This window comes from Hyla sarda, chromosome 1, assembly GCF_029499605.1.
Source record: "Hyla sarda isolate aHylSar1 chromosome 1, aHylSar1.hap1, whole genome shotgun sequence".
NCBI classification, from domain to species: Eukaryota; Metazoa; Chordata; class Amphibia; order Anura; family Hylidae; genus Hyla; species Hyla sarda.
In genome coordinates, this window is record NC_079189.1 from 137,221,257 (window position 1) to 137,247,822 (window position 26,566).

The window sequence follows — 26,566 nt, forward strand, 5'->3', positions numbered from 1 at the left end:
AATCCAGTTAGTCTCTGTTGCTGTCCTGTTCTATCTCCTTCCGTTGACTTTCCATGCCTACTAAGCCAATTACAGGGCAGGCAATCCCTACGGAAGAAGTGAAACATCAGCGAATGAAGGATAAATGGAACAACAGTGGGAAGCACAAGTACTGATAGCGGCAACAATAATGTAAAGAAGTTCATTGCTGATGTATTTTATGGAAACTATGAATGCAGACTGTAAAAAGACATTGGGGGAGATTCTCAAAGAATTTTGAGCTAAAAAAAAAAAAAATTTACACCAAATGTATCGACCACATTTTCAAAGAGCTTTGTGCTGCGGTTTACACTGTTCACGTCAGTTTTGTAAAAGTGGGCGTGTCCACGTATATAGTCTGCTTTACATGAAATTTTCAAAGGGGTGAGAGTCCAGGTTATATCACACCAGCTTTGTGTGTAGAAATCACAGAAATGGTTGTAGTTTTATTGTTTTTGGTTTTTTTTTCTTAGTCTTTTGGGGGAAAAAGGTGTTATTTAAACAATAATTGTTATTGAAAAATGTTATTTCAAAATAAACATGGTTTTATATTTTCAAAGCAGCACAAGAGACCTTTGAAAATGTGAGGAGAAAAAAAAAAAAGGTGTGAATAATATTGCTGGAACAGAAATTACAGCAGTTTTTGAGAATCTCCCCAATATATATATATATATATATATATATATATATATATATATATATATATATATATATATATATATATATAACTTTAAATCATTCTTAAGTATTTGTTTTTTGTTGTTTATTCACAGCAACAAGCAGAACCAGTTGTCCCCTCAGTCCTCCCACCTTCAGCACTGCCATTAGATTTATTAAGCGAGACTGTTGCTCGATTTGGCACTGTGGAAGAGGTAATGCAATACCTTGAACCAGATAGATGGCAATTGGACTTAGAAGAATTGTACAGACCATCATGGCAATTGCTTGGGAAAGCCTATATCCACGGCAGAAAATCCAGAGGTATGTGTATTATGTTGTATGGCATGTCAAAGTGTTTTAAAGAGATACTCTGGCCCTAAGACATCTTATCCCCTATCCAAAGGATAGGGCATAAGATGTCTGATTGCGAGGGTCCCGCTGCTGGGGACCCCCGTAATCTCTCATGCAGCACCCACCTGTGTGAGCTGCATGCCAGCGCTGGAGGCTCCGAATCGGAAGCCTCATGACTACAGGGCTGGAGTATTGTGAGCCTTCAGACTCGGAACCTCCAGCGCTGGCGTTCAGCTCACACAGGTGGGTGCTGCATGAGAGATTACGGGGGTACCCAGCGGCAGGACCCCCGCGATCAGACATCTTATCCCCTATCATTAGATGGGGGATAAGATGTCTTAGAGCCGGAGTACCCTTTTAAATGAATCCTCCAGAAGTCAATGTATAATTTTGTATTTCTATGTGTTTAACAACTGACTTATAAGCTGTCACCTCCATTGACTGCTTATTTGTTTTATCCTTGTGGAAGAAACATTAGAGGTGCTGTTTATGGAAGTCTGCTGAGCACCCACTATTATTCATTGCTCTCTATTCCTGTCTGTGTATAGAATTACAAGAGTTCTGTAACTTTAACCTATGGCCACATCAGCTTGTCTTCGAAACATAAACTTTAGTCTTCCTTATGCAAACTTTTGAATACCTTTTTATGAATACCAATGTAAGGAAATAATCCGCACTTCTTTATATCCAAAATGTCCTTTTTATTCATTCTGTACCTTTAACCTCTTCAGGACATAGGGCGTATGGATACGCCCTGCATCCCGAGTCCTTAAGGACCGAGGGCGTATCCATACGCCCGTGGGAATTCCGGCCCCCACCACTAGCCGGTTGGGGACCGGAGCCGGATGCCTGCTGAAATCGTTCAGCAGGCATCCCGGCATATCGCCCAGGGGGGTCATTATGCCCGTCCATGTCGGCGATCGCCGCAGATCGCTGGACAATTCAGTCCAGCGATCTGCGGCGATTCCGGGTCAATCGGGTCTCCAGTGACCCGATGACCCGGAATTACTGGCTGTTCGGGGCCGTCTCTGACGGCCCCGAACAGCCAGAGCCTGCAGGGGTGAGGGATTACCGGCCGACCAATCAGGGCGCCTGCTGCGGGTGTCACTCCCGCACCCGCTCCGCCCCTCTTCTGGAGGACGTGAGCGGGTGCGGGACGTGCACCCCGGGCGTGCACCCCTGTTGGGATCGGGGCCCCAGGAGCAGCTGCGGCAGCGGGACTGACCTGCAGCATCTGGATCGTTGGAGGTGATTGACAGCCTCCTGCTGTTGCTTAGCAACAGCTCCCAGCATGCAAAAAGGGCATGCTGGGAGCTGTAGTTATGCAACAGCAGGAGGCAGACCACCACAACTCCCAGCATTCCCTTATGGGCATGCTGGGACTTATGGTTTTGCAACAGCTGGAGGCACATTCTTTCTATGGAAAAGTGTACCTTCAGCTGTTGTATAACTACAACTCCCAGCTTGCACAAACAGCTAAAGTGCATGCTGGGAGTTGTAGTGGTGCATCTGCTGGTTGCATAACTACAACTACCAGCATGCCCGTTGGCTGTCGGTGACTGCTGAGAGTTGTAGTTTTGCAACAGCTGAAGGCACACTGGTTGTGAAACTCAGAGTTTTTTTGACCTAACTCAGTGTTTCACGACCGGTGTGCCTCCAGCTGTTGCAAACTACAACTCTCAGCAGTCACCGTACACCATGCACCGTACATGCTGGGAGTTGTAGTTTTGCAACAGCTGGAGGCACACTGGTTGTGAACCACTGAGTTAGGTCACAAACTCAGTGATACATAACCAGTGTGCCTACAGTTGTTGCAAAACTGCAACTCTCAGCAGTCACCGGCAGCCAACGGGCATGCTGGGAGTTGTAGTTATGCAACAGCTGGATGTCCCCCCCAATGTGAACGTACAGGGTACACTCACATGGGCGGAGGATTACAATAAGTATCTGGCTGCAAATTTGAGCTGCCGCAAACTTTCTGCTGCAGCTCAAATTGCCAGCGAGAAACTACTGTGAACCCCCGCCCGTGCGACTGTACCCTAAAAACACTACACTACACTAACACAAAAAATAAAATAAAAAGTAAAAAACACTACGTATACACATACCCCTACACTGCCCCCCTCCCCTCCTCAATAAAAATGAAAAACGTCTGATACGCCACTGTTTCCAGAACGGAGCCTCCAGCTGTTGCAAAACAACTCCCAGTATTGTCGGACAGCCGTTGACTGTCCAGGCATGCTGGGAGTTTTGCAACAGCTGGAGGCACCCTGTTTGGGAATCACTGGCGTAGAATACCCCTATGTCCACCCCTATGCAATCCCTAATTTAGGCCTCAAATGCGCATGGCGCTCTCACTTTGGAGCCCTGTCGTATTTCAAGGCAACAGTTTAGGGTCACATATGGGGTATCGCCGTACTCGGGAGAAATTGTGTTACAAATTTTGGGGGGTATTTTCTGCTTTTACCCTTTTTAAAAATGTAAAATTTTTGGGAAAACAAGCATTTTAGGTAAAAAAAATTTTTTTTTTTACATATGCAAAAGTCGTGAAACACCTGTGGGGTATAAAGGTTCACTTAACCCCTTGTTACGTTCCCCGAGGGGTCTAGTTTCCAAAATGGTATGCCATGTGTTTTTTTTTTTGCTGTCCTGGCACCATAGGGGCTTCCTAAATGCGGCATGCTCCCAGAGAAAAATTTGTGTTCAAAAAGCCAAATGTGACTCCTTCTCTTCCGAGACCTGTAGTGCGCCAGCAGAGCACTTTTCACCCCCATATGGGGTGTTTTCTGAATCGGGAGAAATTGGGCTTCAAATTTTTAGGGGTATTTTCTGCTATTACCCTTTTTAAAAATAAAATTTTTTGGGGAAAACAAGCATTTTAGGTACATTTTTTTTTTTTTTTTTACATTTGCAAAAGTCGTGAAACACCTGTGGGGTATTAAGGTTCACTTTATCCCATGTTACATTCCCTGAGGGGTCTAGTTTCCAAAATGGTATGCCATGTGGGTATTTTTTGCTGTTCTGGCACCATAAGGGCTTCCTAAAGGTAACATGCCCCCCAAAAACCATTTCAGAAAAACGTACTCTCCAAAATCCCCTTGTCGCTCCTTCCCTTCTGAGCCCTCTACTGCGCCCGCCGAACACTTTACATAGACATATGAGGTATGTCCTTACTCGAGAGAAATTGGGCTACAAATACAAGTAAAAATTTTGTCCTTTTACCCCTTGTTAAAATTCAAAAATTGGGTCTACAAGAACATGTGAGTGTAAAAAATGAAGATTGTGAATTTTCTCCTTCACTTTGCTGCTATTCGTGTGAAACACCTAAAGGGTTAAAACGCTGACTGAATGTCATGTTGAATACTTTGGGGGTGTAGTTTTTATAATGGGGTCATTTATGGGGTATTTCTAATATGAAGACCCTTCAAATCCACTTCAAACCTTAACTGGTCCCTGAAAAATACTGAGTTTGAAAATTTTGTGAAAAATCGGAAAATTGCTGCTGACCGTTGAAGCCCTCTGGTGTCTTCCAAAAGTAAAAACACGTCAATTTTATGATGCAAACATAAAGTAGACATATTGTATATGTGAACCAAAAAAAAATGTATTCGTAATATCAATTTTCCTTACAAGCAGAGAGCTTCAAAGTTAGAAAAATGCAAAATTTTCAAATTTTTCATCAAATTTACGGATTTTTCAAAAAGAAAGGATGCAAGTATCGACAAAAATTTACCACTATGTTAAAGTAGAATATGTCGCGAAAAAACAATCTCGGAATCAGAATGATAACTAAAAGAATTCCAGAGTTATTAATGTTTAAAGTGACAGTGGTCAGATGTGCAAAAAACCAAGGCCAAAATGGGCTCCGTCCTGAAGGGGTTAATAAAAGGTTAACTGATTATTTAGGAGTTGTAAGCCCCATTCATTAATACATACAATCTCTATATAATGTAAAGCACTTTCATATTATAGTAGTATTTGACATGTTAGAAGTTCTTACGGCTTCTGACATGCATTTCAACCTATATTCTGAACATTGTGACACTTAGCTTGCACAGCGATGGCTACGCTTACATTAACATTGGTAGTCATGCGCATAACTTGCAGCTTGTTAATTTTTGTGTTGTTGCTGTATAAGTAGAATTCTGTTGACTCTCACTAACTCTCTCACAGAGGGTGAGTACATGCTTGGTATGTTCATTGAAGACAATGTCTGCTGCATAAATCTAGTTAATTCCTCTTAAAGGGGTACTCCACCCCTAGACATATTATCCCCTATCCAAAGATGTCTGATCACGGGGTCTTGCCACAGGGAACCACCCTACCCCTCCTGATCTCTCCTGCAGCACCCCTATCATCTGGTTCCGTGCCTGATGACTGGCAATTGAGGAGTCAGAGGATCATGACATCATGGCCCCGCCCCCTCATGACATCACGCTCCGCCCCCCTACAATGCAAGTCTATGGGAGAGGCATGACAGCCGCCATGCCCCCTCCCATAGACTTGCATTAAGAGGTTGGGACGTGACATCACGAGGGGGCGGGGCCGTGATGTCACGATCCTCCAGCCCCTGCATTGCCAGCTCGCTCTGCGCACCAAATGACAGGGGTGTTGTAGGAGAGATTGTGGGGGTTCCGCCCCTCCCCGCAATCTCTCCTACAGCACCCCTGTCATTTTGGTGGGACTTTGGATAGGGGATAAGATGTCTAGGGGTGGAGTACCCCTTTAAGGGTCCATTGAAGACACTTTCTGCTGCAAAAATCTAGTTCAATCCTCTTAAGGGTACTTTCACATGGGCGTATTTCTCGCTGCGAGTTTGAAAAGGTGTGCGGTCTCCCTGGGCTATCCACAGTAAGTTTTCAGCAGCAAAACATTCACTGCGGAAAATCCGCCACAGACCCCGTTGAAGTCAATAGGATCTGCGGTGGATTTTTAACAGTGGAGATTCCGCTGCCGAAAATCTGCTGCGGGTAGTGCGCGGAGACCCCGTCCGTTTTCAAACTTGCAGCAGCAAATACGCTTCGAGTTGCATACGAGTTGTCACAAATCCCATTTGAATGCATTGGACAGATTCCTGCTGTTTCCAAAGGAATTCTTTAACATGTAAACATATCATTATAGTGAGGAATTTGAATTTCCTACAGAAGAAGTTAAAACAATTTGGTCTTCAATGTCTTTTCATACAATGAATGCAGGCAGGGTTATATGGGAAGTTATAGGGGGATATTTATCAAAATTAATCATGAAACCATATTTTCTAAACTAACTCCGATTATATTCCCTAACTACTTCTAACACCCCTCCTGCCCTTAAAAATCTCTGTATCATTTCTTCCCCCTTGCTCACATTGTGTGAGCTTCCAGCAGGAGAAAGTGGGCTTTTCCCAACACGCACGATATCACTGAAGCCTGCGAGATCTGTTCCTTGCCATGCCCCACACGCACTTCCTGAGTTTGGTCTCCTTCCAAGCCGGGAGGTGACCAAACTAACTGTTTGACTTGCTGCAGGGAACAGAACAGAGCCATCTAGTGGCTGTTTTTTCAATCCCTTTCAAAACATATAAAGGTTGAGAATTTTAACAGCAAGTAAATAGCAAAGTGTCTTATAAATACATAAGAAATAATATATTAAAAGTTTAGTTTGGTGACAGGTACTCTTTAACATAAGAGGATCCACATTTGTCTTAATCAACACAAGTTGAAGCCTTAATAAGAGTAATAAAATTGTCCTATACCACCTTTAATATTGTGAGCACCTCCATAGTAAGCATATTGTGGATCTAATAGTGAAGGAAATTGACAAATATTTAATATTTTTGTCATTTTAAAAATTGCTTACTTTTTATATTGGGTCCATACTCTGTTTTTATTGTTTACAGCTCATTACCTAAGATACTGATCCCCGCTGATGTCACAGCCAGGCTGTTGGGATCTCGGTAGTGGGTTCTTCTTCCTGACCACCTTCTGTGTGTGACACACAACCCACGGATGCTTCCAGGACTTGTGTACTGTCCCTGGAGCTGTCTGTTATAAGCTTGTCACACAATGAAGGTGGCCACACAATAGAGCACACACCAAAGAAAGGTCTCTGCATTGCTCTAACGCTGTCTGTGAATAAACTAGGTAATTTGAATGTTCTGCCCCTCAACCAAACCAGGAAGTGAAGCAGAACAGAGTGATGCAGGGAGCTGAACCAACAAGATGGGACAATCCATTTAAGCGCTGTATTTTGGATATTGACCTGTTGAGAAATATAACCATTCAGGAGCCATCAACAGTGTGTGGAGCCGGTTCAGGACTTGAGCTAACTCCATATCCATTAATACTTCTAACAGCCAGCATAGAGTGATCTCTGGTGCTGGCTATTTTAACTGTTTAGATGCTGCTGTCAAAATTCACAGCAACATTTTAACAGTGACGTCCTGCATCATTGGTGTTTAGTGGGTTGTCATAGCAGACCGGGGCATTCTGAAGGCATCACGGCCTGTCGTAATGAAATATCTTCTACTACAGCCTGCCAAATTATCCCCTTCCCCATTTTTTTTTTCAAATGAAAATATGAACATTTTTGGTATCACCGAGTGCAGAAATCTAAATGATAAAGTTAATGAAACAGAATGGTAAATGCCATATATATAAAAAGATACTGTGGTGTCTGGGGTGTTGCAATGGTGAATGAAGGGTCTGGTGGTGGTAACCCTTAATTGTCGTGACGCCAGGGTGAAGTTTGCTTAGTATTGAAGATCCTGCCGCCAACCAGCCCACAAACGGCAGGGATAATAAACGGAATGTCCACAGCAGATTTATGAGATAACTGGAAACTTTTACTTGAACTTTTATGCAACAGTCTTTACAATTAAACAATTTCTCCTGAGGCAACCGGGATGCAGGTTCCTCACAGGCTTTGCTGGGACTGGTAGTAATGAGCTTTAAGCAGGCCACTGTGCTACTAATTATAAGATTTGAGTAGGATAATAGTCACATGGGATTTATAGGTTGAGATTTATAACTCACGGTTTTAGTGGATGCTAGTTCTATAGGCTTTGGCCTAGATGAATTGAGATTGAAGATATGCTGATTGTGCTTGTTTGAACTAAGAGAGCAAATTTACAGACTACAGCCCTTTATATAATAGGGGGCTGGACTAAGCTTATTGGCCAGCAAACCTGTAGGTCCTGAACCCAGTGAACTCTGGGTACATTACATGACCCAGGAAGGTCCTTAAACCTCTGTACATTTACAACAGGAGATCACATGACCTGGGAAGGTCCTATACATTTATTATACCTATACATATATATAATAGACATGTAAATACAATTATATGAGGTGACCAAGGGGCAAGCCCTGCAGGAGAGCCCTGTGGAGATGGGGGGACTTAACACAAGGGACAGGACAAGATCATTTACCGACACCCCAATACCAAAATGATAGATTAGTGGTCAGTCCTAAAACACACTCTGATTGCGAGTGTACTCTGCCTTGCTAGCTGCCATATCTAATGAATTCACCGCAGTAGAGTCGGGTTTGAGAGACAAGTGGGAAGGGAGGCACATACTGCCTTGCACTTTGCTGTGGTGTAACTTGTTACTGTTACAATCTCAGTGGTGCAGTCTAAACTTTTGACATATCTGAATGTCTTAAGTTTTTACAAATGACAGTGACACTTTAAAGACTTTGCCTTGGTAACAAATTCCTATTATAATGTTTGAAGGGAATTGTAAGGCAGATAAAAATAGCTCTTGGGAAGGTTCCTATAGAAACAATAATCAAACAATAATAATTGAAGGGGTATTCCGGCTTTTTACTTCTTATCCCATTTCCAAAGGATAGGCGATAAGATGTATGATCGCAGTGGTTCTGCCACTGGGGACCCCCGCAATCTCGGAGCAGCCCCCGGCATTCTGTGACGGGCACTGCCTCCGAGATGGGGACATGATGTCACAGCCACGCCCCCTAGTGACGTCAAATCACGTCCCCTCCATTCATGTCTATGGGAGGGGGTGTGACGAATGTCCCAACCCCTCCCATAGACATGAATGGAGGGGGGCATGACATGACATCCCTAAGGGGCGTGGTTGTGACATGTCCCTGTCTCAGAGGCAGTACTAGGCACAGAATGCCGGGGGCTTCACCAAGATCATGGGGGTCCCCAGCGGCAGGACCCCTGCAATCATACATCTTATCCTTTGGATAGGGGATAAGATGTGTAAAACCGGAATACCCATTTAAAAAGGGCACAAAATATTCCTAGACCTCAGGTATTCCGAGTTGATTTACCTTTAATATTTGAAATACAGTCTATATTTTATAGGTTGGTTGGTACATGACAATGCACTAAATCCCTCAAGGTGTATAAAATATTCTTTTATCTGTTTTCCTGAACAAACAGTAAGTAAATATCACTTCCAAAACATCACTTTGCGTATTTGCAGCCAATACATCACTGTCAATTATATACTGTTAAAGTCTGACTGTGTGAATGTCTTGGGGGAACCATGTGTCTTTTCTGAAAGGTGAGTTTTGGAAATGTAAGCAGAATCTGCCATAGTTGCTTATATACACAGAAAAAAACTGTGTAATTCAAAAGAATATTTGCAAAAAACAAACAAACATGTACTTTATTGAAATATAATATATAGTAAAATATCCCCCCAGGGGGTGAAGAGAAAAACCAAAGGTATCACCCAGATATCACATAAAGTGCCTCAGTGCATATACATAGACCAAGCCTCATAGCAGCAGGTGAGTAGCGGCATTACAATTACCAAATAGAATTGACAATGACATAGTGCAAACAATGCATTAGGTAAGTTCTCAACCATACATTACAGTAGTAGAGAACAGGATACCAGAGCGACACCACCCCAACGCGGCGTTTTGGCAAACTTTTGTTGAATGGTGGTGTCCTCCCAGCAGGATCCAGTATTTATGCTCCCACTAACCAATAACTTGTTGCTATATCATAAGAGTATTTGATAATACCTGAACGCAGTGTTGTTCTGGCACTCACGCTGCTGCACTCCCCGCCTCACCGACTTCGGGGTATCGCGCCCTGGACCCGATCAGGTGACCAGATCACATGACGCTGCATACCCCGAGTCACGTGAGACAAGGGCCGGAGCGTATGCACTGCGCTGCGTTAGGCTAAACCCCAGGGGCCGGCACCATATAATAGATAGTACATAACATTGAATATACACAGCATTTCCAAACTAAATAAATAAGAATGGGGTAAATACATGGGATGAAAATAAGTGGGAAGATATGTGTAATAACTAAATATAAAAATTATGAAGTGAGGAATATGCGAAAAAAGAGTGTGTGTGTGTGTGTGTGTGTGAATATAATGCTAGTGAGTAGATACTGGTGCAATGAATAGCAGCCATAAAAGTAATAACATAAAAAATGTATTTACAGTGTTAAAATTGTGTAAAAATATATGTATGTTAGTGTTAAAAAATAAATACATACTATTCATAATGTTACAAAATGTGTGTTACATTATACGCACTGGCCGCACACGCTGGCGGTGAGCGCATGGTCCCGTTACCTGCTGCTCCCGGCGGGGCTGGGACTCGCATTACGGAACGTACCCGCATGAGATCCCCAGTCAGTCACTCACCTAGTGCTTCTCCTGCCCCCGCCTCTCTGCTCCGGTGCATGTGTCCCTGTCCTGTAGGGCACTCGCATGCCAGAGCTTTAAGATTTAAAGGGCCAGTGCGCTCATTAGTGTAATTCACCTGTGGCTCATTGATAAATCCTTCACCCTCCTCACTTCCCTGCCAGTTCTTTGTTGCCTTGAGCCTGAGAGAAAGCATTTCTGTTATTGCCTTGCCGTGTATCTTACCCTTGCTCTGTGACCTGACCTTGCTCCTTTGCCGCCTGCCTACTGACCTAATGCTATGTACCTGACAATGCTACTGTGGTGCCTGCCCTGACCTTCTGCTATCCTGACTATGAGCTGCCTTATCCCTATTGCGCCTTGCATCTCCTCAGCCGCCTGTGTGGTTGAGCCATGCCAGGGGTAGCGACCTGGGTGCTGCCTGCCGCAGCAAGTACATCACGCTTTGTGGTGGGCTCTGGTGAAAACCAGCGGCACCTTAGACTCCGTTCCCTTGTACGGTCCGAGTCATCTGCCACAAAGGTCCAGCGGATACACATCCACCGGTGTTACTGTCTTCAGAAACAAGAGTGTTACAGTAAGATCCGGCCATGGATCCCGCTGAGGTACCCCTGCCTGAAGTTGCAGATCTTCCCTCCGTTGTGGTACGTCAGGCGCAGCAACTTTCTTAACTTTCAGCTATGATGCAAGAGCTTTTGGCCTTACAACAGCAGCAGGTACCGCAACCTGGCCCACTCCCACCACCAGTTCCTGCAGTGTCTTCTGGCTACCAGCTACATCTGCCTTTACCTTCCAAGTATGATGGGGATTCCAAGTCATGCAGAGGCTTCGTTACACATTGCTCCATGCACTTGGAGCTCATGTCTGAACTGTTTCCGATAGAACGTGCAAAGGGGGCCTTTGTCATTAGTCTACTGTCCAGAAAAACCCTGGCCTGGGCTACATCCCTTTGGGACCATGGTGATCCGGTATCCTCCTATTTGTCAGCCTTCTTGGTGGAATTTCGCAGTGTCTTTGAGGAACCCGCACGTGCCTCTTCTGCTGAGACGGCTTTGCTGAACCTCTGTCAAGGGAATTCTTCTGTTGCTGACTACGTGGTTCAATTCCGCACTCTTGCCTCTGAACTTGCATGGAATGATGAGGCCTTGTCTGCCACATTCAAAAAAGGACTATCAAGCAGGATTAAAGATGCCCTCGCAGCACGTGATCCACCATCTTCTTTGACTGAACTTATCCACTTGGCCACACGCATTGATGTGCGTTTTGCTGAGAGACAGCAGGAACTGCACTTAGAGAAGGGACCAGCCTGAACAAGGAGATTTCCTCACCTAGCACCCGTGTTTCAACGTTCACCTCTTCTGTTTCCTGCGCCTCTTGCCAAAGAGGCTATGCAAGTGGATCAATCTCGTCTTACGCAACAGGAGAGCCCCAAACACTTCCTCAAAGACTGTACAGCTCACCCACAGCATCTGGGAAATGCTTGCACCTAGGGCTTGTGGGAGAGGCACCCTGGGTGTGAATACTACCTCTCCATGCTTAACTATTTCATTCAGCAGGCATCCCGCGGTGTTCTGCGGTATTTCCGGGTCATACGGGTCTCTGGTGACCCAGAAAATAAGGAAGATCGGGGCTGTCCAAGACCGCCCCGATCCCCCTGAAGGGATTGGATTGAGGTGGTAGGGGTGCCTCACCTCCTATCCCTGCTATTGGTTGGTCAGAAGTGACTGACCAATAGCAGATCGGGGCGGGGAGGGTTAAAGTTCAGTTCCCCCTCTCTGCCCAACCACGGTAGTCCAGGCAGAGGGAGGAACAGTCCTTTCAGCGGTGATGGGGGTCCCTTACCAGCGGCGACGATTGGCGGCGGGAGCTTCCTGGTGCGGTGGCAATGAGGTGCGGCTCCCTGATGCGGCGATGTTGCCTAGTTTGGAGATCACTATACAGTGATCTTTAAACTGTAACCTTCCGGGTGTTGCAAAACTACAACTCCCAGCATGCCCAGACAGCCGTTTGCTGTTTGGGCATGCTGGGATTTGTAGGTTTGCAAGATTTAGAGGGGTACAGTTTGGAGATCACTGTGCGATGGTCTCTAAACCGTGGCCCTCTAAATCTTGCAAAACTACAACTCCCAGCATGCACGAACAGCAAACGGCTGTCTCGGCAGGATGGGAGTTGTAGTTGTGTGCCTCCAGCTCTTGGATAACTACAACTCCCAGCATGCCCTTCGGCAATCAGTACATGCTGGGAGTTATAGTTTTGCAACAGCTGGAGGCTGTGTATCCAGCTATTGCAAAAGTACAACTCCCAGCATGCCCTTCAGTGATCAGTACATGCTGCATGCTGGGAGTTGTAGTTTTACAACAGCTGAAGGGACGCTGGTTGGAAAATACTGAGTTAGGTGACAGAACCTAACTCAAGGTTTTCCAGCCAGTGCGCCTCCAGCTGTTGCAAAGCTACAACTCCCAGCATGCACGGTATGTCAATACATACCGGGAGTTGAAGTTTTGCAACAGCTGGATTGTTGCCCCCCCCCCCCCCCCATGTGAATGTAAAAAGGTACATTCACACGGGTGGGGGTTTACTGTGAGCCACAGCTCAATCTCCTAGTGGGAAACTCACCTTAAACTCCCGCCAGTGCTAATGTACCCTAAAAACACTACACCAACACAAAATAAAGGGTAAAACACTATGTGGTGTCCCGGTTCTTGCATACCGTACCTAGTGTAGAGGTCCCCAAAGTCAGAGTAACTGCGTTCAGGTAGGGTTCCTCAGGTGGGACAGCCCCTAGTCGCCTCTTCTCAAGTCTATCTTTAGTGATAATAAATATGTATATATTTAATAATTATATTATATATATATAATTATATATGCTAATAACCTCTATGGTATGTTGGAGGACCTTTGGAGGTCCTTGGGTCACGTGTTACCCACAAATCTTTGTAATGGGGATTGACATCAGTATGGACCAATTAGCATTAGTCCAGCCCCTGCCCATATAAGGGAGCTGCGTCCAATTATCACTCTCTTGGGTTGCTGCTCTCGTGAATGCCGGACTAACAGTACGGTTCTACGCAACTTTCAAAGACACGCAAGGCCTCAAAAACCTGCCGGCCTTAGCTGAACCAGAGCCGTGAGTTCAAATCGAAATCCCCGCTAATGCTAGCGTGACTACTGGACCACAACTAAACCCCTAAATCCAGTGGAACAACACACAGTACTAAAAGACTCTAAATGCTAAAATTCCAACCATTGTCAATCTCCAAGGAAAGCCGTTGTTATGCTGAGAGACTGTTATGTTATTGAAGCTTGCAGAAAACCTTCAGTAAAAGTTAATACTGTTTCAGAAAACTCTCCGGTTGTGGACAATCTATTATTATCTACCTCCCTATCGCTTTTGGGAAGGGTGGCGGTAGGACAAGCATTACTGAGGAGCCCTCACCTGGCATCACGAATAGCAAGGGTTAGCAAGCACCCTTTACTAACCGCACAGCTACACTCCCCATACCCTACACCCCCCAGGCTATCACAACTACATATATACACTGTATCCCCCTTCCCCCATCAATAAACATGAAAAACGTCTCAAACGGCAGTGTTTCCAAAACAGAGACTCCAGCTGTTGCGAAACAACAACTCCCAGCATTGCCGGACAGCCACTGACTGTCCAGTCATGCTGGGTGTTTTGCAACAGCTGGAGGCACCCTATTTGGGAATCACTTCCGTAGAATATTTTTGGTAGTGGAGACAATTGTAAGGCCCTACTCACACAGCAGAATTTCCGGTCATCCACCCCAATTACGCTTCTGCTTTTGAAGATTTTGTGCTGAATTGGTGCAGAATCCAAGCGGATATTCTGCAGAAGTGTGAATGGGATTGTGGACTCCCATAGAAGTGTATTAAGCTTTCATTTTAGGAGGAATTCCTCAAGCGGAATTATGCTTGAGGAAATTCTACTGTGTGAATAGGGCCTAATGCTTGCATCCGGGACCGCCCCTATGCAAATCCCTAATTCAGGCCTCAAATGCGCATGGCGCTCTCTCACTTTGGCGCCCTGTTGTATTTCAAGGAAACAGTTTAGGGCCACATATCGAGTATTTACATACTCGGGACCAATTGCGTTACAAATTTTGGGGGGCTTTTTCTCCTTTTACCCCATATGAAAAGGAAAAGTTGGGGTCTACACCAGCCTGTTAATGGAAAAAAAAATTACGCTAACATGCTGTTGTTGCCCCATACTTTTCCTTTTCACAAGAGTTAAAAGAAAAAAACAGCACCCAAAATTTGCAACGCAATTTCTCCTGAGTATGGAAATACCCCATATGTGGACGTAAAATGCTCTGCGGGCGCACAACAAGGCTCAGGAGTGAGAGCACGCTATGTACATTTGAGGCCTAAATTGGTGATTTGCACAGGGGTGGCGGATTGTACAGCGGTTCTGACATAAAATGCAAAAAAAAAATAAAAAATACACACGTGACCCTATTTTGAAAACTATACCCCTCATGACAAATTTTCTTTACATTTGGATAGGAAAATGAAAAAAAAATTTGCACTAAAAAGCTGTTGTTACCCTAAATTTTTCATTTTCACAAAAGAAAATAGGAAAAAAGCCCCCCAAAATTTGTAACCGCAAGGAGCACCATTGGGCTTTTGGAGAGAGAAAATTTGTCCGGAATTGAAGGCCACGTAAGTTTACAAAGCCACCATGCTGCCAGAACAATGGACAATGGGGGGGCCACATTGACCCCATTTTAGAAACTACACCCCTCATCTAATGTAATAAGGGGTACAGTGAGCAATTATGCCCCACAAGTGTCAGACATTGATGTTATTTTTCATTTGCACAGCCTATTGTTCCAAAAATCTGTCCAACGCCAGTGGGGTGTAAATGCTCACTGTACCCCTTATTAAATTCAAACTTAACTGGTCCCTGAAAAATTCAGATTTAGTATTTTTCCAAAAAATTTTGAAAATTGCTGCTATACTTTGAAGCCCTTTAATGTCTTCCAAAAGTAAAAACATGTCAACTTTATTATGCCAACATCAAGTAGACATATTGTATATGTGAATCAATATATAATTTATTTGGAATATCCATTTTCCTTACAAGTAGAAAGTTTCAAAATTAGGAAAATGCTAAATTTTCATAAGTTTCATGAAATTTTGGTATTTTTCACCAAGAAAGGATGCAAGAAACAACGACAATTTACCACTATGTAGAATATGTCATGATAAAACAATCTCGGAATCAGAAAAAAAGGTAAAAGTGTCCCAGAATTATTAATGCATAAAGTGACAGTGGTCAGAATTGCAAAAAAGAGCTGAGTCCTTAAGGTGAAAATGGGTCCCTAAGGGGTTAAAAAGACTTGCACAATGGAACATTTTAGTTGCAGGGAAGCAGGGCCGGTGCAAGGATTTTTATGTACACAGGCGAAGGTGCATTGTGCATTGAGGTTTTCTGACTGTTACCTCGGGGGAGAGGAATCTGCAGCAAATGCATGGCAGACAATATGTCGCTGGAACTCTGAATTTTCTGCCCCAGCACTGCACCATAAGGTAGCTGCCATAGCTGCCTTATGGTAGAGCCGACACTGCAGGGAAACCACAAATATTAAGCTACCGTATTTATCGGAGTATACCACGCACCGGTCTATAACACGCACCCTCATTTTACCAAGGATATTTGGGTAAAAAAAGTTTTTTACCCAAATATCCATGGTAAAATGAGGGTGCGTGTGTGCGCGTGTATACCCCGATACACCCCCAGAAAAGGCAGGGGGAGAGAGGCCGTCGCTGCCCGCTTCTCTCCCCCTGCCTTTCCTGGGGTCTAGAGCCCTGCTGCCGCCGCTTCTCTCCCGCTGGCTGTCTGCGCTGCGGCCCGTTCTCTCCCCCTGACTATCGGTGTCGGCGCCCCATTGCTGGTGCCGATAGCCAGGGGGAGAGAAGCAGCGCCGGCAATGGGGCAGCAGCTCCGACAGCCAGGGGGAGAGAAGGGGCACCCATTGCCGGCCCCGTTGCCTCCCCCCATCCCCGGTTGCATAATTACCTATTGCCGGGGTCGGGTCCGCGCTGCTTCAGGCCTCCGGTGAGCGTCCCCTGTGCCGTTGCTATGCACTGCACGGCGAGGCGCACTGACGTCATGCGCCGCGCCGTGCAGCACATAGCAACGATGCAGGGGACGCACACCGGAGGCCTGAAGCAGCACGAACCCGACCCCGGCAACAGGTAATTATGCAACCGGGGATGGGGGGAGGCAACGGGGCAGCGGCGCCGGCAATGGGTGCCGCTGCCCCTTATCTCCCCCTGTCTGTTGGCGCCGCTTCTCTCCCCCTGGCTATCGGCGCCGGCAATGGGGCGCCGGCACCGATAGTCAGGGGGAGAGAACGGGCAGCGGCGCCGATAGCCAGGGGGAGAGAAGGGCCGACAGCAGGGCTCTAGACCCCAGGGCAGGCAGTGGCAGAGAAGCCGGCAGCGCTGGCTGTCTCTTCACCTGCAAAGCCGCTGCAGTTCATTGATTTAAAGCGCCCGCTTTAAATCATTGAACTGCAGCGGCTTATCGGCGTATAACACGCACATAGACTTTAGGCTAAAAAATTTTGCCTAAAAAGTGCGTGTTATACGACGATAAATACGGTATTTCTGTAGAAGTTAGGCAAAATGTTTAGCATATAAAGGATTGCAGGTTTAGGGTAACACATATTGTTGTGCTCTCTGTAGAATGAATACTACTGTGTTTTAAATGTTACCTCTTTGTAACATACAATGGATTGCTTGTGCCATTAGATGTATCTTTCTTTTTCAGCATCACATTGAATATTTTTGTCTTTTTATGTTTTGGGCAGTACATGTTCAATACTGTTTATGTATAATTTGCAATATTTAATAAAAAAAATAAGTTTAAAAATAAAGAGAACAAGTGTGGAGTACTTGAGAGCATATACAGTATCTAAGTACAAAGGCACAGTTTTGTGCAGTACATTAAATTGTCACTGTCATATGTTTAGACCTCCACTGATCAGGAGAGAGAGCTGGGAGCTCAGCGGGTTCTTGTCACATGATCGAGACAAACTTTCCATGTATGTGGAAATGAGTGTATGAGAGTATCTTGATCCCTTGACACATGCAGAGGTGTGCTACGCCGATCCCTGGGAGTGCGGGGGGGACTGTGATGAGAGGTGCAGGGGCTGTGATGAGAGGTGCGGGGGGGGGGGTGATGAGAGGTGCAGGGGGGTTATGGGGGTGATAAGAGATCAAGGGGGGTGTTATGGGGTGATGAGAGGTGCAGGGGGTTATGGGGTGATGAGAGGTGCAGGGGGGTTATGGGGGTGATAAGAGGTGCAAGGGGGGTTATGGGGGTGATAAGAGGTGCATGGGGGTGATGAGGGGTGCAGGGGGGTTATGGGGGTGATGAGGGATGCAGGGGGGTTATGGGGGTGATAAGAGGTGCAGGGGGGTGATGAGAGGTGCCGGGGTTATGGGGGTGATAAGAGGTGCAGGGGGTTGATGAGGGGTGTAGGGGGGTGATAAGAGGTGCAGAGGGGTTATGGGGGTAATAAGAGGTGCAGGGGGCATGATGAGGGGTGCAGGGGGGGGTTATGGGGGTGATGAGAGGTGTAGGGGGATTATGGGGGTGATAATAGATGCAGGGGGGTGTTATGGGGGTGACAAGAGGTGCAGGGGGTGTTATGAGGGTGATAAGAGGTGCAGGGGGGTTATAGTAGTGATGAGGAGAGGTGCGGGGGGGGGGGTTATAGTAGTGATGAGGAGAGATGCGGGAGGGGGTTATAGTAGTGATGAGGAGAAGTTCGGGAGGGGGGTATAGTAGTGATGAGGAGAGGTGCTGGGGGGGGGGCTCAGCAGTCGGACCCCCACCAAAAAAAAATGGGCTACTTATTACAAAATGCCGGGGGGGGGGGGGATGGGGTGGGATTAGGGAGACAGGGGTTCCCAGGTCTTGAGCTCCATAAGGGGCCCCGAAATTTCTGATGGCAGCCCTGACCAGGAGCCATTCTCTTTACATAACTCTGGAAGTTGCGTAAACAGCGTAGTTCAAGGGGATACACCATTTGTGGGGATACAATGTCATTTGGACTTTTTAATAAAGACTTCATCTAAAACATGAGTGTGAGTAAATGCCAATAGCAAAATTTTTATGTATGCATTATAAAGGTAAAACCAGTCTGCATTACAAAAATTACATGCACAAAATATTTCTTTATTCACAACCCCAAATCTAATTAGAAATCTACACTAAGGTTCTATTCACACGTACCATATCCTGCATAAATTTAATGTGCAGGATTTGTAACTGCCGATTAGAAGCTGTGCTCAGTCATTTAGTTTACATTGAAATCTGCAGCAGAAAATCCTGCGCATCGAATCTGCAACGGAATTCTGTACGTGTGAACATACCCTAAATGAAAATATGATCTTGGAGTTTTGTTGTCAATTAAAATCAAATTAATTACAAATTAATTCTTTCTCCTTTCTCACTAGTGCTTGACTTGAGTATTATGAGAGATGAAGTGAGGTTGTACAGCTGCACGCCACGTAACTTTTCTGTGTCTATACGGGAGGAGTTAAAAAGGACAGATGCCATATTTTGGCCAAGCTGCCTCCTGGTGAAGCGATGCGGGGGGAACTGCGGCTGCTGCAGCCTTGGTTGCGGTGAATGCCAGTGCACTCCAACTAAAGTCATCAAGAAGTACCACGAGGTGTGCATTTAATTTCTCTTTCAGCATCCTATTGACAGTTACTTAAAGTTACATTTATTTTTGGGAAATGAAATAACTACCATTTTACAGCTATTTGAATGTTATTTTGAATAATTATATATACCATTTTACAGCTTACACACAGAATTACCGTATTTATCGGCGTATAACACGCACTTTTTAGGCTAAAATTTTTAGCCGAAAGTCTATGTGCGTGTTATACGCCGATACACCCCCAGGAAAGGCAGGGGGGGAAAAGCCGTCGCTGCCCGCTTCTCTCCCCCTGCCTTTCCTGGGGTCTAGAGCCCTGCTGCCGGCCCTTCTCTCCCCCTGGCTATCGGTGCCGCTGCCCGTTCTGTCCCCCTGACTATCGGTGCCGGCGCCCCATTGCCGGCGCCGACAGCCAGGGGGAGAGAAGGCGCCGCTGCCCCGTTGCCTCCCCCCATCCCCGGTGGCATAATTACCTGTTGCCGTGGTCGGATCCACGCTGCTGCAGGCCTCTGGCGTGCGTCCCCTGAGTTGTTGCTATGCGCTGCACGGCGCGGCGCATGACGTCAGTGCGCCGCGCCGTGCATAGCAATGACGCAGGGGACGCACGCCGGAGGCCTGCAGCAGCACGGACCCGACCCCGGCAACAAGTAGTTATGCCACCGGGGATGGGGGGAGGCAACGGGGCAGTGGCGCCGGCAATGTGTGCCGCTGCCCCTTCTCTCCCCCTGGCTGTCGGCGCCGCTTCTCTCCCCCTATAGCCGATAGCCAGGGGGAGAGAAGAGACGGCAGCAGGGCTCTAGACCCCAGGAAAATCAGGGGGAGAGAAGCGGGCAGCGACGGCCTCTCTCCCCCTGCCTTTCTTGGGGGTGTATCGGGGTATACACGCGCACACACGTACCCTCATTTTACCATGGATGTTTGGGTAAAAAACTTTTTTTACCCAAATATCCTTGGTAAAATGAGGGTGCGTGTTATAGGCCGGTGCGTGGTATACCCCGATAAATACGGTAATTTTCATAAAAAATGTTAAGTAATTTTTATGGTAGTGAGGCACAGAGTTTTCAGTCTGTAATATAGTTCAGTGCTTTGTTTATTTTTCTCCATGCTTTAGAGCTGAACTTTTCCACTGTTCCATCCTTCCAATTTGAAAGTGGATGTGTGCATACATGATGGGAATGAAACCTTCGTTTGTTTGACTATGACTCCTCTCCACACAATCTGTCAGACAGCAAACATATTAGGCTCCTCACTTTTTTAGCATATCCATCACCTGTTCCCTACCCTCAGTGCCCTCATGCCCCCTTGGTGCCCTGCATAATATGAGGGAGTACGTAAGTGTTTTGGGGGGAATTATAGGGGGATTTGGTGGGTGGTTTTTCCCCTCCCCTATTAGGTGATGTCCCCAGTAGGTAGTAGGCAATGCGTCCGGTAGGTAGGCAGTGGGTGATGCCCCTGTAGGTAAGTAGTAGGTAGTGCCCCCAGTAGGTAATGCTCTCAGTAGGTAGTGCCACCAGGTAGGTTATGCCCCCAGAAGATAGTGCCCCCCCCAGATAGGTAATGCTCTTAGTGGGTACTACCCTCAGTAGGTAGTGCCCCAGTAGTTATTGCCCCAGGTAGGTAATTCCCCCAGTAGATAGTGCCCCCCGATAGGTCATACCCCCATGTAGGTAGTACCCCCACTAGGTAATGCCCTCAGATCCTGTTAAAAATAAAATAAAAAATATCCAACTCACCTTTTCACGGATCCTGCGGTGAGGCCGGTCTCTCAGAATGTATCTACGCCCCCTGACGGAACCCCTGGTTACACTTCAATCTTTATAATGCAAATGCAAGTTTATTTGTTTCTATAAATTAAACAAAAAATAAAACAAATACTAAAAAGGTCAAAACTCCTCCCTTTTCCCCTTTATCATGTAAAAAGTCTAAACAGTCATCAAAAAAAACAGGATTTGTCAATTAGAAAATCTGAATATCCATACTATTTAAAATAATGTGACATGTCAATAGTTAATTCAAATGACAGGAGATATTATAAAAACACAGATGGACAATGTTGTTCTTTGCTAGATCTGCTAAAGATGATATGCAATAGCTATGAGGGCACAAGGAAAAGGTTTGTCTTAGTGAAACATGTAAATATCATGTTCATGTACTGTCGATGCCCCTAGACATCTTATCCCCTATCCAATCTGCGATCTCCCTCCTGCACCTGGCGTTTGTTTAGCGCATCAGGTGTAACGCCGGAGGCTCGTGACGTCACGACCACACCCACTCATTGCAAGTCTATGGGAGGGGGCATGACAGCCCCCTCCCATAGACTTGCATTGAGTGGGCATGGCTGTGAAGTCACGAGCGGGGCGTGACCGTGATGTCACGAGCCTCCGACCCGCATTGCGAGCAAAGTTCGCTCCATGCACCAGATGTCTGGTGTGCCGCAGCCGAAATTGTGGGGGTCCCCAACAGCGGGACCCTCGCGATCAGACATCTTATTCCCTATCCATTGGATAGGGGATTAGACGTCTAGGGGCGGAGAACCCCTTTAAGGATTGCAATCTCTTTCTATCAGTGTTGTAAATCTGTCACTTTTATATCCTAAATGTAGGTTCTACAGGTAAAGCAAAGAACTGGTTTAAAAGCACTTCAGAAGTCACTGACAGACGTGGCTTTGGAGCACCATGAAGAGTGCACTTGCCAATGCAAGGGGAACACTGAAGGATAAATGGAGGAATAAATCAATCAATATTGAAAGCACATACAAGATATTGCTGTTTCTCCAGGGGAATAGCTTACTTTTACACTGTAAACATGGAAGTCTATTTGTGGCTGCCAGTCTTGCAGATGTGCAACTATGTCATGATGAAAGGAGACGTTGGATAAAACCTTCCATTAACGTTTGGTCGGTCCAGACGCCACATCATTGAGAGGGTATTAGTCAGTGTGGCTGCCCTTTAATATTACTGTACACAGATGAAGCCCTACATTAGGACAAGACAGTCATAATCTTATATAAAAATGTCTACTGGACAGCTTTTGTGGAGCTCTGCTACAAGACTGACCACAGCACTGCATAACATCATGGTGGAAATATATTCTGTTCTTGATGTCAGCTTTGAAATCCGAGTGAAGACTATTTGCATGATATAAGCATTTTTTTGTGTGGTGGGAGCAGTTACACCCAGTTTTTTAAGCGTGACTAAGGAATGAGGTTTTCCCTCTAAAACCTCATACAGTCATTTTTAATTGACCTTTCGTTTCTTCCTACAATGTGCTTGGACCAATGCATTTATTAGTCACAACCGAAGTAGACAGATGCCTCAATTCAGCTAAAGGCTTCTGTTGAATTGTATTTTTCATTGTGTTACTTTTGTACATTTTATATTCTTTCCAGTTATATCGATTTGCTTTTCTAATTGTGTTAATTTTATCTCTTTTTACATAGATATTTAATGTCCTGTCTTTTTAAAGCTTAAACAAACTTTTTGTGTATTTCATTATTATTTTCTTTTGTTTTATCAAGCCCAGTTGAATTAAGGTCAAGCTGCAGGAGTTGGGTATTTGTATATGGTGCTAAAAAGTGAAGTATCTAGGTTTTACATTGAAAAAGGAAATGGCCAATGAAATGGACATAATGGTACTGAGCTGCTACTGAACAATCTTTAATATCTGCATTCAATGTAGTTTCTTTAAAAAAAAAAAAAGAAGAATATGATGGGTTCTCATCAAACTTCAACATGTCTCCGAGATGGTTTTATTATGATCCTCCGCGGTGTCTTACACCCAAGTGCAAAATCCTTATCTACCAAGCAAAACCATGAAATCACCGTTGTTTGCCTATTAACAATTCACATATTAAAACTTTCTCCTTAATAAATAGAATTAAAAATTGCCTTACATTTTCCTATGCCTATTTGTAGAGATGTATTTTTATTTTTTTTTGCAAATCTCAATTTTATTTTTCAGGAACATGTACATTTTTCTTTTTGTATTTTACATATATTTTCTGTACTTAGAGAAAAAAATCTGTCATAAAAATATTGCATATACAGGTTTACTATGTTTCTCGTTAAAGTTGAGCAATCAGTTAAGGAAATATAGCAAGAGAATACTATGATTAGTATCCACCTAGAAACCAAAACCCATAGGTCTGGTGGGGAAAGGGGAGGGAAGAAAGCGTCTGTACATGAGATATGGACCTAAAACTCGGTCACAGGAAACGTGCTTTAGATGTAGGAGCTGTCTTTTGAATTGAAAGATTTTTTGGATAATTTTTTCCCCCCAGATTTAATCCATACCTTAAAACTAGTACACTTGCCTTTACCAGGGGAGACTATATAAGGTTACTGCAGTGGTATTGTTCATAATAAAGTTAATCTTCTATTTATGTTTGGTTTGCATCTTTGGTAACTGTAATGTTGAGCAGAAAATGTGGACAGTCATATGATACGTGGTGCTTATTCTTTCTTAATGGGAACCTATTAAAATAAAGGAATCCCATTAAAAGTTGCCAGGATGGTAATAGGTTTGTATAATTGTCACTCTCTCTTACTTTCACTAGCCTCGACTTTATCCATGCACTAGATGCCGCAGGAGAGCTAGTTCCATATCATGTCCCAGAGACCAGGTCCACTCATATGACTATTAACAAGTTGCATGTTACTTCATTACTTTAACCTTAATGCTAAAAGGAACTCTTTAGAGAGTGACATGTTTACAAACCTATGAAATTTGTACAAGAAATGTTGGTGATCCAATAAATCTATATGTAAACACAATATACTAGATTGCTAATATAGAACCTGCTGTGCAGTGCCTTTGACCCATCTTAAACAAGCTTCAGTGTTGGCTGCAAATCCAGCCTATGATTTTTTTTTAGCGGGCCAGAACAACTCGATAACCCAAAGAACATGTGTTTACTCATTGGTTGGATAATCTTTGGCACGGTTACAAAGGGCGATGTCGGCCTGTTCTGCTGATGTTTGCCTCAAGTAATAGGTCTCTGAGGTTAAAGGGGTATTCTGTCTTTAGACATCTTATCCCCTATCCTTTGGCAATAAGATTTCTGATCGTGGGGGTCCGGGTGTTACATAGAGATCACGGGGGGACCCCCGTGATCAGACATCTTATCCCCTATACTTTAGATAGGGGATAAGATGTTAAAAGCCGGAATACCCTTTCAGGCGGCCTCATGTACATTGCAGAGCAAGTACAGTTATATGAAGCCCCATCAGCTCCTGAGAATAGTTAAAATCTGATAAAGCATGTCACAATGTGGTATTCGTCAGATCTGTATAGAATCTGACAGAAAAAAAAATCTCTGAAGTCCTCAGTATGAAATTATTATAACCCCCTGCACCTCTATCGGTACCCTCACAGCTCTGTCTATTACAACAGTTGTAATACTACTGTGTGTATGATAACACTATATTTAGATAGCAATTCTAAAGAAGGCATTCGGGTATTTTTACAAAACTCCCTTTTGTTATTATAGCTAATATATTGTTGTATATTTATAACATGCAACAATATTGAAAAATGTACGCATATGCAAGTAACTTTCAGCAATTTACAAACAAATATGGACATGTGAACAATGCAATAACCTATATTGAAGGTTCTATATAATAGCAAACTAATTCTACTATTATTAAAAACACATGTAATATAACAGAGCGCAGTGCTCTAAATGTAATGATACCATGTGTGAATTTTCTCATACTGTATATGGCTTGAACACACTGCTAGAGCCAGTTAACTGAGGTCAGGGCCATGTGTTGGCCATTTAAGCTATTTCACCCCAAACTCACCCAACCCAACCTGTATGGACCTGGGACAAAGTAATGCTGGCACAGAAAGAGGGCCTTTCAACAGTTTTGAATTACACAAGGGAAGTTCGGGCAGCTCCAATCCCCACTCCAGGACCCGTGCTCTGACTGGAGGGCAGCGCCTCCCCTCAAGAAGATAATATGGAAGAAATGGATGACCAGCACTGGACTTTCAACAGTTGTTCCCACAAAGTTGGAAGCACAAAATTCTCCAAAATGTCTTGGTATTCTCCTGGTATTTGCCAAACCCAAACTTGTCCATCACACTACCAGATAGGGAAGCATAATAAATCACTTTGCACAACACTTTTCCACTGCTCCAGAGTACAGGCACCACCGTATGCTTGGCATTGTGTGTGGTGATGTAAGGTTTGTATGCAGCTGCCTAGTCAAATTTATGCTATGAAGCTTCGGGTGCAGTTTTTGCGCTGATTTTAATGCCAGATAGGTTCCAGAACGCTTCAGTTATTGAACCAACCCTGTTCTACAATTTTACATGGTATGCCATTCCCTTGCCAAGTTGCTGTGATTCCTAGACTTGTCAACTTTACAATACCATTTTCAAACAGCAGAATAAAGAGGATAACTCGAAAAGTAAATCAAATATCGTATCACAGCCCTTATAGACCCTTTAGATATTATTAAAACGTATACATTTATTGATATGTCTTAAAAAATGTAATAATTAACATAAATTGTGACTATACACTTGTGACACAAAGAAAAGTAACTACCACAATACCTGAAAAAATCTGCACTTGACCAGAGTCAGTCCTGACTGATGGACAGTTTAAATCCAGATGCAGTCAATGTAAGCTGGCAGCACTTGATCGGTCTCCCAGGATACACGGACCAGAGCAAATACTTAGAAACTCACAGTATCCCCAAATAGGGTCAGAGTGACATACAATAACTTCATAAAATCACTCTACCACTGTATCGTAATGCTATCAAAAAGCATAAATAGGGGGCATTCCACTCACCACCAGATTCAGTTATCCACCATAAATCATAACACGTCTTGTATAAAATATTGTGAAAAAGTAATTAAAAAGAGAACATTACAGTTTTGTTTATTTAAATTTTTGAGTGTTATTTATGCCTGTTTATCACACTTCTCTGTTACATGATATTCGTCATGCAAAACATCCTGGCCCACATTTATGATTGTAGGTATAAGTGAAGCATTTTTTTACACCTTTTTTTTTGTATGCTGATAATGTGTAGGAGCACCAAATTTATTAAATGTTCACCGAGCATTTGATAAATTTTGTGCAGGTTACATTTTCTGAAATTTCTCTCTTCACATACACTCAAAAGCTACGCCAGGTCTGGGCTGGTGTAGTTTTAGACACTTTTCAGTGGCTTTGCGCCTTTTTTGCGCCTTTT

At 44.4% G+C, this 26,566-nt stretch overlaps 1 protein-coding gene across 1 annotated transcript in view; it reads left to right on the plus strand.

The window, feature by feature from the left end:
• Positions 1–23,987, plus strand: part of PDGFC (platelet derived growth factor C) — a 345,852-nt gene extending 321,865 nt beyond the window's left edge. Inside the window, exons 4-6 of the mRNA XM_056561993.1 lie at positions 792–999; positions 19,147–19,364; positions 21,958–23,987. Coding sequence (XP_056417968.1) covers positions 792–999; positions 19,147–19,364; positions 21,958–22,074 — 543 coding nt within the window. The 3' untranslated portion in view covers positions 22,075–23,987. The remainder of the gene's footprint in view (positions 1–791; positions 1,000–19,146; positions 19,365–21,957) is intronic.
• The last annotated feature ends 2,579 nt before the right edge of the window (positions 23,988–26,566 follow it).